This window comes from Carica papaya, chromosome 8 (genome assembly GCF_054855325.1).
Source record: "Carica papaya isolate Zhongbai chromosome 8, ASM5485532v1, whole genome shotgun sequence".
NCBI lineage: Eukaryota > Viridiplantae > Streptophyta > Magnoliopsida > Brassicales > Caricaceae > Carica > Carica papaya.
The window spans coordinates 152307-168416 of NC_142316.1; the positions used below are offsets into that span (position 1 = coordinate 152307).

The 16110-nt window shown below is 36.6% G+C and overlaps 2 protein-coding genes across 6 annotated transcripts in view; both read right to left on the reverse strand.

Moving 5' to 3' along the window:
* The window catches only part of PRT6 (proteolysis 6), a 32830-nt gene extending 23341 nt beyond the window's left edge, over window positions 1-9489 (reverse strand). Inside the window, exons 1-4 of the mRNA XM_088209886.1 lie at window positions 9001-9489; window positions 7121-8233; window positions 4903-6134; window positions 4611-4751 (exon numbers count right to left, since the gene is read on the reverse strand). Coding sequence (XP_088066012.1) covers window positions 4611-4751; window positions 4903-6134; window positions 7121-8233; window positions 9001-9060 — 2546 coding nt within the window. The 5' untranslated portion in view covers window positions 9061-9489. The remainder of the gene's footprint in view (window positions 1-4610; window positions 4752-4902; window positions 6135-7120; window positions 8234-9000) is intronic.
* Window positions 9490-10122: 633 nt separating this feature from the next.
* DAU1 (TRM32-like protein (DUF3741)) lies at window positions 10123-15003 on the reverse strand. Of its 5 annotated transcripts, XM_088209958.1 has the most exons (6): window positions 14829-15003; window positions 14055-14103; window positions 13730-13930; window positions 13457-13542; window positions 11509-13252; window positions 10123-11262 (listed from the first exon to the last, which is right to left on the reverse strand). In XM_088209958.1, exons 3-6 carry the CDS (start codon window positions 13878-13880, stop codon window positions 10583-10585), a joined length of 2661 nt encoding a protein of 886 aa, XP_088066084.1. In that variant the 5' UTR covers window positions 13881-13930; window positions 14055-14103; window positions 14829-15003; the 3' UTR covers window positions 10123-10582. The 5 variants fall into 5 exon arrangements, with proteins under 5 accessions (XP_088066084.1, XP_088066085.1, XP_088066083.1 ...); XM_088209959.1 differs by lacking the exon at window positions 14055-14103 and having other exon boundaries at window positions 13730-13896; XM_088209957.1 differs by lacking the exon at window positions 14055-14103 and having other exon boundaries at window positions 13730-13908.
* Window positions 15004-16110: the final 1107 nt, after the last annotated feature.

Genomic DNA, 16110 nt, shown 5'->3' on the forward strand with positions numbered 1-16110 from the left:
TTGTTCCAGAATCTCCAAATCCATTTCCCAAGAAGGGCCTTGTTAAGTGTATTCACAAATATCAAACCCAAACCACCATCTTTAATAGATTTCTTGATTTCTATGCAGTTTACAAGGTGGATTGTCCTATTGTTACTATTTTCATCTCCCCAGAGAAAGTTACACTGAATGAATTCCAAAGTGTTGCAACACAAGTTGGAATGCTTAACACCAAAAGGAGATAAATAGGGAGATTAGATAGGGTGTTTTTAATGAGAGTTAAACATCCCCCTTTGATAGGAATTTCCTCTTCCAGTTGGCAAGTCGGTTTTGAAACATATCAAAGATCGGATTCCAAACTTTTATGTATTTGTGTTTGACCCCAAGGGGAGCGCAAAGGTACAAGTTAGGTAATTGAGAAACTTTGCAACCCAGAATTTGTTCCAGGAATTCATCAGATTGAGAACCCATCACCACTAATTCAAATTTATGAAGATTGATTTTTAAACCAGAAACCGCTTGGAAGTATAATAAAGTACATTTCAAGAAAATCAGTGAGCGAATGTCAGGATGACAGAAAATGAGGGCGTCATCTGCGAAAAACTATAAGCCTAAGAAATAAACCCCTTAATATAGGGGGATGAACCCAACAAGCCCCAAAGTGTCTAATAATTGTGTCCAAAGACACTGAGCCACATTACAATGCAAGATTATGGGATTCCTCCGCTTTAAAAAACTATGCAAACCCTAATGTAAAGCATGATCTTGATCTTCGAGTTCGGATTAAATGGTTCATACCCAACCCATTCAATACTGCAATCAAAATGAAAAGGTAGGCTTCCGAGAGAGTTTGACTCTTCCAAAGAAGTTGTGAAAACCTTGTTACAGAAAAAGTGATTACGCAATAGAAGGCAGTAAACTAGACATATTTCAATAACAAGATATTTTTATACAATTATTATATTTAAGCCATTCAACACTGCAATCAAAATAAAAAGCTAGACTTCTAAGAGAGTTTGACTCTTTCGAAGTTGTCAAAACGTGAAAGAAGAATATAGATTCTGAACCAAAGCAGGTCCAAGCATCAAGGTCAAGTTCTAGAAACGAGATAACTTACGAGAATCCTTTGCATTATGATATGAATGTACTTATTGCAATTTGAAAAGGAAACAAAGAATGTACTAAGCACCAACTCTATCCAATCTCAAATTTTGTCCATTTGACAAGTGTTCACCATCTCACAAGAGGTTCCTTATGATTTTAAATACAGATTCTATTCAAATATATAATCTAAATGTCGAAATTCTATAAATGTCGAAATGCAGGAGTTAAAGAAAAACTAGACATAGGAGCTGGTAGATCTACCTAAGAGAAAAAGATCTGTGGGATACAAATTGGTGTTCACCATAAAATACAAAGCTGATGGTACAGTAAAGAGATACAAAATAAAACTAGTGGCTAGGAAATAAACCCAAACGTATAGAATAGACCATCAAGAGACTTTTGTACCTATTGCTAAGATGAACACAATCCAGGTTCTACTACTTTTAGTTCCGCTAATTTTCACTAGAAATCGCAACAATTTGACGTGAAGAATGTCTCCTTGAAAAAAGACCTTCAAGAGAAAATTTACATATCCACCAGGATTCAGAAAAAATGCAAAAGTAAATAAAGTTTGTGGATTAAAAAAGGCTCTTTATGGACTTAAATAGTCACCAAGGACAGCTTGGAAGGTGTCCAAAAGTTGAAGTTGGCAATGGGATACAAGAAAAGTCAGGAACATAGCACTTTGTTCATTAAGCACTCTTATTCAAGGGGAGTTACAGCCCATTTGTGTATGTTGATGACATTATTATAACAAGTAATAATGAAAAAAAAAAAACTTTGGTACTCATACAACGTTAACCAAAGAATTTGAAATTAAATAACTGGAGAGACCAAAATACTTATGTGGAACTAAAGTGACTCACTCAAAAGCAGAAATCTTCATCTCACCTTTACCAGCGACTAATAATCCTCCTCAATTACCTAACAACCTAGAAAATGATCTACCTCCATTACTTCAAAACCCAAACGATGAACTAGCGATCGTTATGTAACCCAAGATTTTCTTAGGTGCAGTCAAGAAGGAAAAATCTAATCCTGAATCGAAATAGGTTCAAGCATCAGAGTAAGTTTTGGAAATGACATAACCTCTAAAAATCTTCAGTATTCTAACATGGTATACCTATCGCAGTTTGAAAGGAACAAGAGAATGTATTAAACACCCCCTTTATCTAATCCCAATTTTGTGTCTTTGACATGTGTTCACCATTCCATAAGAGGTTTCTTATGAGTTTAAATACAGAGTATATTCCTAACATATTATTTGAGACACTATATTGTGAAAAATGGAAAACTTCAATGAATACTAAAATGTAGACACCAAAAAATTATCAAACATGGGAGGTGGTGAACTTATCTAGATGAAAAAGACCTGTGGAGTACAAATGGGTGTTATTCATAAAGTACAATGTTGATCGTACAATAGAGAAACACAAAACAGGACTGGTGGCTAAAAGATTTATCCCACAGGCCGAGTTCTATTGTCGTCAACTTTAACTGGTAACTGCAACAGTTTGATGTGAAGAATTACTTCCTACAAGGAGACCTTAAGATCAAAATTTACACAAAAATTCCACCAAGATTCACAATAATGCAAGAGCAAATTAAGTTTGCCTATAAAAAATAGCTTGTTATAGACTCAAACAGTCACCAACAACATGGTTTCGAAGGGTTGCAAAGATGACATTGGTAATGGAAAACAAGCCAAGTCAGGAAGATCATACTTTATTCATCAAGCACCCAGATTCAGTAAAAGTTACAATTCTATTTGTGTATGTCGATAACATTAATATGACAAGTAATAACGAAAAAGAGAGATCGATGCTCAAAAAGTGTCTGGTCAAAGAACTCGAAATTAAAGAACTAGAGAGGCTAAAATGTTTCCTTGGAACTAAAATGGCCTATTCAAAAGCTAGAATTTCATTTCACAACAAAAGTACATCAACAGCATCCTAAAAGGTATAGACAAGTTGGCAAACCTTCTAGCACCCATTTGAACCCAACCATAAATTGGGATTAACAAAAGAAAATGCAGCCGTCAACAAGCAAATATACCAAAGGCATCACAATATCACTCTATTTTGACTTCTTACAAAACAATTTGACCAAACCAATTTCCCAGACTGGTTCAAAGCTTATTTAAACTTACTCAGCATTGAGTCAAATTGTTTTCCTACTAATTTTGACGCTTTCTTCATTTTTCAAGCCGATTCATTATATTCAAACACTATTATTTCTTTGGGAAAATCTTTAAATATGTGAAGTATTGAGAAAGAATGAGTCACCATTCCGTGATGGCAAACTCAAGGATTATTTCTTTTGTTGTCGCTAGTCGTCACCCAATTGTTAAAGAGGATGCAGGCCAACAAAAGCGATGTTCAACTTTACTGAACATGAAACACAAATTTGAGAATCTATTGATTTCATCCTACCTAAGAGATTTCATAATGACAACCAATTATGTATTTCCATTATCTTTTGTATTGAAGAAAAATGAAAGAGAAAGAGTTCGCTAAACTTCCATTGGAAAGCTCAAAGATTGAGGTTTTACATTATTCACCGCTTCAAAACTTGTGGACAAGTTTTATCTAAGGAGAATAGTGCAAAATGGATTAGATGTAAGATTTCCTATATAGATTAGAACTCATAATTGTTTTGAAATATAGCACTAATGTATTATTTTGCTGTCTATTATTGTATTTTTAGTAACTAAGTGACTTTACTCTTTGCAAGTACTTAGTTTTCCATTTTGATTAGTATTTGTATTCCTCAAGTTAATCATATTCACAAAATGTTATAAAATGATCTCACTCTTCAAAAGAGGAGGTCTAGTTGTTCAATAAAGAGCTCTATGAGAATTTTCTCAATCTTTCCGGTTATGATGCAATAATATCTAAGAAACTCCAATTGTGACATCTAGATTTTATTCCCAAATCAACTCTTATTTATCCTTAATTAGATAACCTCCCTATTTTTTTCCCCTTAAGGGTATTGCCAACCCATTGACTTCCCAATTAATAACCTTCATCCAAAAGGCATTTTACCCCTCCACCTCTTTAGATCTCCATAAATGAAGACATTTTAACCCTCCACCCTTAGAACCTCCACAACAAACGGTATTAGCTAAAACAAAAAAGAGAAAAATGAACAAGGGTCATTAAAAGAGAACGTGAGAACATAATTTTCATACCAACTCATCCTAGCTCCGTCTTTCTATGTGTGGGTATCCATAAAGGCTTGTGTTTCAGCCTTTATCAAAGCCATCTAGGGTGGAGCAAAAAATACATATTTTTTCCACAAGCTAAAAACATATGATGTCCAGCTCGATTAGACACTCCTCATGTAGTAATACATTTTACACAAATTTAATAAAATAGCATTTCCAGCTTAATCTGGTTACTATTGCATAAACCCCGACTCTAATTAAATGCACACAGAGATAGAGAAACAAACTAGTTGATATAAATGGCAAAAGTTATTAAAGAAAATCATTTAGCTATATCAGGAAGAAAGAAAGGGCTACATACTCGCTTGATCTTTCCAGACTCAAAAATAGGTAGTCGGAAAGCCCAAAGCGTTCCAGAATTCTTCTAACATAGAGATCGGCAGGGGCTAATGCAGCACAGCACTGCAGCAGAAATAGGTCAAGCTCTAAACCCTGTTCAGACCTGAGATAGGAAGAAGAAAGCAAGTCAAGCCAAGAAAAAAAAAATTTCAACATTAAAAGCCCACCCTGAGCAAAGTCGAGGAAGAAGGGGAAGGAAAAAAATAATAATAAAGGTCACAAGGCAAGCAAGCCACTTTTCCTAAAGTACATACCAACGGACTGAACGATACCACTCACAAGATACTAAAGCAGCATCTCCATTCTTCCGCCACATTCCAGCATTGACCTCAGCACAAAATACCCTAATACGTAAAGGGTGCTCCATAATAAAGGCGGAAAATCCACACGGGTGGCAGCCCCATAGGACATGTCCAAAGAAGTCTGTACAGATTGATGATAATGAGGTAGCAGGACTTGCACTAGTCATATATGGCACTGCAGATTGACCGTAACACCTTCTTAGTGCCTTTTTTAAAAGCAAAGATAGTAACCGATGCAATGGAATGTGAACAGATACATGTTGGGAACTGACATCATATCTGATATCTGGCCAATCAGACAGCCTCAATATATGCAAGTCATGTAATTCTGCAGTATTATCTCTCTCCACTGCACCCTCAATAAAACCTGCAGAACTGCAGGCAACAGAATCAGTTTCACCAACAACCATTTTTGTGCTTTCCTGCACTGCACTTTCGCTCACTCGTATACCACTAGATATTGGCAAAGAACACTGTCTCTCATGAACTTCACTTGAACCAGAAAGTCTACCAAAAATAGACTTCCCCTTTCCAATCTTTGATAATGTTCTCTTCAGAACTAGAAAATTGCCACCAGAGATGCTGCCAGGGTCTGTAGAGGTTACATTGGGAAGGGCCCCAGCAGTACCATCATCTTCACCCAGCCAATTCTCAATGGCTCTCAAGCACTCATGTATTAACCATATGACAGATGGAGGAATCACGGCTTGGAAAATAGCATCAGAATTAATTTCAGGAACCTTTGAAACACATGCAAATGCAGCACTTCTGCCTGTTGAACTAGAGATGGAGCTTTCCTGGGATAGCCGTCCCACTTTTGCAAGTCTTACACTCTCTCCATCATCCATATCTTGTTCATCCGTGTTGTAAAGAAACTCATAATCTGTTTCCTCACTACTAGCAATAGAAAATGCTGCATCCACCAAAAGGGAATGAATATTGGCAATGGAATGACCTAAAACAAAAAGCAAGTGCATAGATTCATTCTCTTCTTCTATATGAATGCCAGTCTCCCTCTTTAGAGGGTTCATCCCTTGCACGAAGGCCAACAGTCTCATCCAAGTTTTTGAGATATCTCGCTGCTCATTGATTGCGTACTTGGATACCACAGCATGGCTCATGACAAATCGAATATCTCCAATAACACGATTAGTAGTATCATATAAACTTCCCCACTTTGTAGCCTGCAAAGAGACGTTATAAATATTTGCACCAAAAATGAAAGATGGAAAAAGACACAAAAAACACAAATATAAAGATCATAACAAAAAAGATGTAAACAAACAAGATTGAAAGTAGTAACATTTTTCGGCTGATAATATTGGAGATAAAACAGCCAGTAACTTGCATTCTTCTGAATTATTACAACAACCAAGAAGCTAAGGTGGAAGCACATAGCCCAGAATTCCACTTTCACAACAAAAACATACTTAATGGAAATTTTCAAACATCACTAGCTTTCAATTAACGGATACATCCCTTTGCATGAGAAGCCAACTAGTAAAATTTCTCCACCATAATTGCCTCATAAACGAGGAGGCTCAAAAAAAGAAAAAGGTATACAAGCCAACAGTATGACATCCAAATGTAGACAGCAGATATGGGTTAATATAAACTACGGACATCCTAATGAAGGTACCAAAGACAGAATATAGCCAAATGAGAATGACCTAGAACCACCATACCAAATTCCTAATGGTCAATTAAGATGGGAAGACAGTCTGCTACTTTGATAGTCCCAGTAGCAACTGCCTGGGCCTAAAAAGCTTGGAGAAGGCAATCTATCCATTTCAAGTTTCTATAGTAACGCCAACACAGAACTGCCTTGCTCCACACTACGTTAAGCACAATATGGATAAAATTCATCCTTCAAGAAATCAACACTTGCTTAAAAATAGAATTATCACAACATTTAGACTGCTAAAAACTACAACCCGCAGTGACACAAGCACACACCATCTATTTAACAAAACTACCTCATACAGTGAGCAAAGTTTCAAACAAACTTATAAGAACCTTAATCCTCCCCCTTTTTTATTATTTTTGGGGAAAAAGGGTTCCAAAATGATCAAAGGATCTCAAAGTTTAGTACAAGAAAAAGCAGGAATAAGAAGAAGCAGTATATGTATTGGTAAATGATTATTTGTAACTTAGAAACCTCTGATATTACCTGCAATCGGCCATCTTCTCCCGCACAAGAAATGAAAATGTCACCTAAGCATCCCAACAACAAAAAGAGTAGATTCATCTCCCTCACAAGACGCGGTGTTAGAGTCGGCACTGTAAAGATTTGCACAGAAAATGTAGACAGTATGGGGTACTTTTTGAGTGCAACATCATTGTGCTCTTTCACAATTTCATTTATAGCCACTGGATAGTAATTCAGAAATACTTTGGCAAACTCATATTTGAAGATAGGTTCTCCTAGCAATTTCAGAAGCACTTCATGGAGTTTATGGAGAACAGAATCATACAAGTATCTCTCTGCCCTAACTAGAATATCCAATAAACCAACTGAAGCAATCACCCTCCTAGAAACAAAACTAAGCAAGCTCTCACTGTACTTGCAAAACTCCAAAAGCATTTCTACAACCACATATGTCAGCTCATTTGCAACTTTTTTACATTCTGCAACACGATCACTGTATCTAGGTTTTTGCTGACCAATATTTTCAGTACATAAAAGCTTATTTTTCCAACAAATCAAAAGAGCATCAAGAACAGGCCCCACGGAGTTTGCTAATTTCTTTGGAAGGGGTTGTATCTGTTTGGCACCTTTATGATTTGAGCAGAAGCCCTCCCTCTTCCATGCCGTCTCATCTCCGCAATCACAGCAACCACCACCTGTGTAAATAATGGAATAATCATGGTCCTTGTGGTTGCCATTCTGAAAACAAGGAACACAAATTGCACAAGTCGGATCATGTTCACATGTCCTACACCTATATGCAATATCATTAAGCCCCCAAACAGCACCACAAACACCACGCTGCCCAACACTCATTCTTGCTAGATTCTTCAGAGCACCAGCTGGTTCATCCTCAAACATCAGCCATTGCAACCAAACCATGCTCTCACGAAAACGGATTTTCATGCTTATGCCTGACGAGGACTTTTTAGATCGTTCTTTAGCTTCATGCAAAGCCTCTGCAACTTCCTCATCTGGGGGTAAGACAACAGATACTAGCTCTGGAATCAAGGAGGGCTTATCCTTGACAAAATCAACTAGTCCAGGATAAAGCTTCTCAAGGTACTCCTCAGGAACTCCATAAGACAGAAGCCTCTGTATGAAAATTAGAAGAAAAAAAAAAATCTCAATATGACCCACGTTTCAAATGTTACCAAGACTGAAGCAAACTAAAGCAACAAAATATCTACTCTTTTCTGATGCTGTAGTCCTCAAGGTACCATTAGCTTAAATAAATCACAGAAAAGAAAGGTCAATAATGCAAAACAGAACAATGAAAGTAGATTTTTAGATGGAAAAGGTAATAAACTCATTAAGCACCAAGAACATTTGCTTTTCAACTTTTTGTTCACGGAACAAATTCAGCTTCTACTGCACATGAGAAGATATCTGCGAAGTCCTTTTTTGGCGCTGAATGAGGACTTGGTATGTTAGCACGCAGTGGGCATCAGCAATGTGTGAGAAGACAATCATAGGTAAATTCAATAAGGGAGTGTATCCTCAATTCCAAGCCTCACGGGAAGCAGACGAAGCAAAATTAAAGAAGCCAGTAAACTGAAAATAAGTTGCTTCATGGACCCAAAAATTCCTCCTAGGAACTTCAGAAGAAATTCTCATGAATAATCAAACATAATAACACAAACAAGCATACACTTATGAATTACAATATTCCCGAGACGCGAAACAAAACAAAACTCCAAATCATCAAAAATCAATCAGTTACAAGACAAGGAAAAATTCACAAAGGAATCCCAGCGCAACTACTACTACGAAGAGAGAGAGAGAGAGAGAGAGAGAGTGAGATAGAGAATTTGGATAAAACAAAAGCAGTAGCCATGGCAAAAAGGGGAAAAGAGGCGTACCCGTAGCACTCGATCACGGGGTCTGAGAGGAGCAGATTCAGGGGGCGAGTCGATTTCCATGTCACGGAAAATCAAATGCCAAAGACGCACCACCCACTCTGTACAACACAAACACTGCGTTAACCTGAATCCCGAGCCTTCACTCCCCAGGTTTGCGTCTTGTCATTAATTAATTCCCGAAGTTGAAGTTTACACTATCCAGAAACCCTAGTTGTTTGTCCCTATCCCTAAAATGCTCCTCTTATCACTTGCAAGAAATGAACTCCCGTCTCTAGATTCCAGATAGTAATAGAAACGCAAGCTAAGAGGCTAAGCACCTCTTAATCGAATAATGGCGGTTCATCAGCTGTCTGGAACAATCCTCGGGATCGTATTGTTGGTAGCAGCAGTATATATTTGGATGATAGCGTAGGAACACACACACACACACACACATATATATATATATATATATGAGGTATAAATGAAAGGGATTTTTCCCCCCCCCCCCTCTTTCAGTTCTTGTGCTGTGTGGATTTTCTCTCATTTGGTAACTCCATCTGCTCCCTGCTGGTGACTTCACTCTTACGTAGCGCCTCGATCTTCTTGTTTTTCGGAGAGTATTTTCTGTTATTGGGCCGGGCCTTGACATTGAGTATCCACTTTCAAAAAATATATTATTAATTAACAGCATATAATACAATCTATTATTATTACAAAGATGAAGATCATAAAATGTTTTGCATACATACATAAAATTATATTGAATATTGTATAGTTTTTTTATATTTTGAATATCCGATAACAAAATTTATTATCAGCGTGACTAAATTTTATATAACGAACATCAATTAAACTCAAATTGTTATTACGCCTTCGTTCTATATGTTTAATCGGTACTTTAAAAAAGTTATAAAATGATCACGGATCATGCTATATGAATATGATAACGCGGTACGTACTTTGTCGCTAATCACAGTATACTACTGTCATATAATTAGATAATTAATTGAACATACTTTGTTTATGTTTGTATACTCAAATCGCAACTGCTTAAACAAAATTTCTAGAGGGCGCTCTTTGTTTTCCAATTTCATCTTTCTGTGATTTGTAACATTGAATAAGATATATTATTGACTATTTTAAAAAAGATACAAGTTATTGAGAGTAATATATAACATTGAAGATACGGATGCTCTCTAAATTTAATATATCTCAATCATGAATGCTATATAGCAAACAACAAATGCATGGAAAGATTCGTAGGAAGGAAACACAGGAACAAACCACCGTGGGGCTCGAGAATCCACGACCACAAGGTTAAGAGCCTTGCGCTTTACCGGCTGAGCTAGAAGGTGAAGAATCTGAAAGTTTAGAGACATCAAGTAATTTCAAAAGATAGGTGCAAGCAGGCCCCAATTTGTTGGCAGCAAAAATCAAGAAGGCAACATGGAATAAGACGATTGATCACATGAGATGAAGATCCACTTGATCATTGCGCCAAGCCACATGTATGTAAATAAATAACAAACAAAACCAATATATACACACAAAAATTTACAACATCTCTCTCTATGCCAGAGAGATGGAAAAGAAAATACATTTAAGTGCATATAACTTCCTCTAGAAGATCATCAAGAATCAAGTCCTCCACCTCAAGGCCTATACACTCGGTATCAAATTGCAGGTTCATCCATTCGTCATCTCTAGCTAGATCTCTACTTGCTGCATAATCTAAGGATTGATCATCTTCAGGTCTTGGACTCAAGTACCAGCTTATACTTGTCCACACCTCATTAAGAACATGGTTTCCTACCGGCATAGGATGAACATGGCAAAGGGAAGACAAGGGCATGGGACAGTAACTGTAGGATCTTTCATATATCTCCATCAACACCTCATTGATTAGATTAAATAGGAGCAAGTGATTACAATTACCCCCTTCTTCATTTCCAGAACAGTCAGGATCAAGAAGCACGCATCCTGGTACTTCCTCGCACAATAAAGGATCCACCGGCTGGTCATTGGAGTGCCATGTTCCTAGCAACTCACTTCCACTGAACCCAGAAAGCTCCAATACGTCTCTAACGTAATCAAACTTTGCTTTGTCCTTGGCGTCTACATTAACATGCATACTTCTGCTGTCAATCTCCTCCATCGGAACTGTTTTCTTCAACTCAACTCCACTTTCAGGCACTATGGAGGCATCCATATTGGATTCCTGACGCTGACCAGGGAAACAATCAACTTCACTGGCAAGGTGTCTTGCGTTCAATTCTGAATCTAGTTGCATTTAATCAAAAACCATGAAGATCAGTTTTCATTCATTAAAAATAAAAAAATAGAAACAGGCCTTGACAATATAGCTTGTCATTAATGTTAGTAGATACAGGTATATGTGGTTCTAGAAGCAAGCCTTGAGGAGTTTATTCACGCAGATCCAAACATGTTACTAATACTATTGGATACAGGTATATAGTTATTAGAGGACATAGTATATGGTAACAGAACAGTTGGATAAGATAATACCTTCAGATACAAAAAAGTCTGCAAAATCCTCTTCACAATTGGAGCTGGGCAAAAGAGAACTTTCTTCTGTTGGTTCAGAAATATGCTTTCTTGCAGGCTCAACTTCCGTGTCATCATAAGAACCATTGTCCCCAGTTACCAATTTGATCAAATCGTCACCCTTTTCACCTACCTCAGTATTTGCCTCACTGTTCATACCAAATGTTGATCCGAGCTGTTCTTCAATAACTGAATTTGTCTCAGTAATATCAAACTGCTCCAGAGTTTCAACTTCAGCAAAATTTCCGAATTGCAACTGATCTTCTGAAGCTGTAGGAACATCTATCTTATGATTATCTAAACTACGTAAACTTTTAGAGCCATCAACATGCATGCCTGAAGAAAAGGCTTCAGGAGAGCCATCACCGGGGTAATAAGAAGATTTAAGATCAGGTAAGGAAAATATTCTTTCCAGGGATTTAGAGGTGCTCTTACAAGGCAGCGGTGCCTCTTCTCTTGTCAATTCTAATCTGTCCAATGAGTAATGCTTAGTTTCTTTTTTGAAGCTAGATTCATACAACTGAAGATATCTGTCTATTGAACCACTGAGAGATGACGTTCTTCTCATATGCCGCTGTCCAACCTTTCGGTTAAAAGGAGCACACTGATCACCTTCATAACTCATTCCAGATGTGTCTTTCCTGCTTCTATTTACTGACAAATCTTTAAACTGGTCAGCAATCTCCTTTTTCAAGTCTTTTGAAAACCCATGTTCATGAGGAATTTTGTGAAGGATTGCGTCCATCGTAATTCGATACCCCTCACTTTTACTCTCTTTAATTGCATGTCTTATCTTCTGTTTGAGATCTTTGAATCGCTTAACTACCCCTTGAATTTCTCCGTGGTTTTTCAGATGGTGATTAGAACCTGAAGAACTATTAGAAATTTCTGGGACGATTTCAAGAATGCTGTCTGTCCTACGGTCTGAATCCATCAGTTCCATTGATTGTTTCTCCCTATCTTCTGTAGAATCATACTCACCTGACTTTCTTCCTTGACCACCTACATGCAATTTCCTTTCCCCTTTTCTGTGAGATTTACTATCTTCTTCCCTTTGTTTTAGTGTGCTTGATCTGGAACTTATTCCACCTCTTGAATCAATTGCAGGAAATGATCTCGATTTAGTAAATCCCATCTCTGAACTAAATCCCTTTTGACTGTAGAGATGATCATTCCTCAATGATGATCCTGGGTCCAGTAAAATTCTTAACAATAATTCTTTGTTGGTGTGTATTAAATCCAATGCATCCAGGAAGGTTTTTAACTGACTCATTGACTCATCCATTAAGAGTTCTTTTGTGCGAATCAATTTCTGGTCCATCCCATTGTCATGAACTTTATTACTCCCTAAGTCATTTGCAGGGAGCATGGTGCCACATTCTTCATTTGCCTTGTTCCTGCTACATAATTCCTCAGATGACTTGAGCAAAAGAGGATCCTGTGAGCTGAGAGCAGAAGACGCATCATTGTTCTCGTCAATATCTGTGTTACTTCCATTATTTAGTGCTATTTCAAGCAGGGGATCATGCTCCAAAGATTCTAAACGATGAATGGAATCGATTCGCATCAACTTCTGAACAGGGTAGGTTGAACTTCGATGATGCCGGCCCTTCTTTTTAATCTTCTCTTCAGTAATTAAAGCTTTAATTCGAGCTTTGACAGAATTTTTGGCTGTTGGAATGAGTTTCCTTGAAGGCTTTTCCACCTTAAAATTGACATAAAATGCAAGTTTTACTTATGTACTTATAAATTTAGACAAGACATCTCTACACCTTAAAAATGCTTTCATTAATGGAACACGCAAGAAGCCTCAACAAGGAGAGAAAACGAACTTGCAATTGTCTCACACCAAAATTTTGTTTTTCGGAGAATATCAACAACATATCACTATCAGTGTGAATGAACTTACAATAGACTTCACTATTTCAGAATGGCTGTGAGCTTGGAAATCATCAGGAACAGAGGATATTATACTCTTCCCAGGATCTCTGCTCCCTGTAAAGTTTAAAAAAATAATAATAATAAAGAGTTGATCATAGCCTACCAAAAGAAGTCCTACACTTGCTGAAACTTATCATGTTGGTTGGAGTTTTGCAGCTAAAAATATATGAAGTAAATTTCTTATAGCTATATTGACAATACAAGAGGGAATTTGTAAAAAAGGATGACTAGATTTACTTACCGGCATTTCTTCTACTACCTTGCCTCTTATGCGGTAGTCTTTTCTTGATATAACGCCAGTGGTGGTATGTAAGTATATTAAGTATGCTCCACATACATCCTGGAGGATTATTCTGAACGGAGATGGCAGTTGTGCGAATGTTCTTTCCCATGGGTCACCAAATTCACCTTGCAGAGCAGCTTCGGTGAAAACTGATTTCAGCTAGAAGTGTGTAAAACAAGATCCAAGTTCCAGTAAAGTATCAGACACAATTTGAGCAAGGTATTCCATCATTCAAGCATATCTTACATATATGCACCACTCGAAACAAGCACAAAAATATTACCTATCAAAATCAGAAGTCTCGACATCTAATCGTAAAATGACTGAATCATCTATCAAGAAAAAGAAGGCCTATTGTTATAAATGAAGGATATTGTAAGTCACTGTATTGATGAAAGGACAGGTTTCAAGACCTGACGATGTCATAAAATCGCTAAACAGAATGAATAAATCACATAAATTGGCAGATGTATGGTGGATTTCTAAAGGGTCGTGGAGAATCTGAAAATGGATACGAAACCAATATTTTGGATAATCTTGTTCCTCGATCCTCCCTATTGGCATTGCTATCCTCTTCTATCTCACGGTGACGAATTTATCTGAACTCGAGAAACCTTTTTTGGTAGGTTTGATTTTATTGTTTTCTCCAGGATTATCTTTTTCCCCTGATGATTTCCTAGTCCGAGAGAAGAAAGTCCTTTTAATACAGAGGACGAAACTTGAAAAACCAATACCTATCTTTTCAGTACCCTTTACAAATCCGGAAACCGGGAATCCATATAAGATAAATAGTAAAGAATTCAGTCCACCAAACGGGCATTCTCAAGTGTGTTTTTCTGGCTAGATTATTAAAATTTTCCAAGCAAACAAACAGGCAACACAATCATGAAGAGAATTTCACTTAAAATTTAAGAAAATGAAGAGATCAACAAACACAGCAGAGATATCAACAAATGGAATAAATTGTTCTGAAGATCATCATCGTCGTCGTCATCGTCATCGTCATCGTCATCATCAAAATGGAAAAAGAAAATCCGTAGCAGAAGAATGGCGGTACCTTAATCCGGAGAATGTGTGTTGAGATGCAGTTGATTTTGGGAGAAGGAAAAGAAGGTGGTATTGAAGACATGATTTTCGGATTTCAGATTTTGAATCATGTTCTGGTGTGCAAGTTATTTTTCATTTCAATTTTCCACCTCTGGTGCAGACGTTACCCGCCAATCTCTCTCCCCGCTCACCGTACTGTTTGCTTTTTGGTTAATATTAGCTTTCCCGAACAAATTTAACGGTCAAATTTCAATTCACATTTTTTAAGTCATTCAATTAAAAACCATATAATAGTTTTACGAAACACACGAATTCTTTTAACAAATAAATTAATTAATCATTACGTCTTAATAAATATGATTTATTATAATCTTTTGTAGAATATAGAAATTATAAGTAGATACTATAATTTGGATTATAGATCAATACTACAATTGAGCATCAAATTTTTTTATTATCATTTGATATATATATATATATATATTTTATAAAATTAAAGTAAATTTTTTTTATTTGAATAACTAAATATTATGTCAAATTCTTTAATCCATAATTAGTATTATAATTAAAAGAATCTAATCACTACTAACATTCCTTTTCGTGGGCTACTGTCAATCTATAACGAGTAAAATAATAACTAAATTCTATATTTTTATACGAGATTTAAATTAATAACCTTTAAACACGTTATAATACTAAACTAGCGCACTGATTTGGCCATGAATTGAGAAGATTTAAACTAACTTTTGTTACCCAGGGGTCTTTCGAGAATTTCGGTTTTATGCATTAGCAAGTTCATCTGCATTTTACTTATTCATATTGTTGGAGATGTATTTTCCAATACCCAGTAGTAAAAAGTTAATGTCTTCATCAATTTTGTTCATAATATTTTGCAGGAGCAATAATAGTTTGATATCTTATATGTATGTTCTTAAATTTGTTAGTCACTGAAGTGAAAAAGAAAAGAAAAACTATTTCATTAGCAAACTTCCAAACCTCACGGTTGTAAACTATCAAAAAGAAAGTGTGTGTGTGTATATATATATATATAACAAACTTCCAAACCAGTTGAGTGGTTTCTCATCTTGTAGATGCCAGCCTCAGCCTCATTCTTAGAAAGCAAACCTTCTGTTGCCATTTTATTTAAACTAAACAGAGAAATTTACCTGGATCTGCCGCTCTAATGGCTCACGCTCCCACCACTTTCGTGGTGAGCCAGAGCTGCGACCCTCATAGTAACCAAACCTAAGATCAGCATAAGTATAGACTTTTGAGTATGTGGGGGTAATATA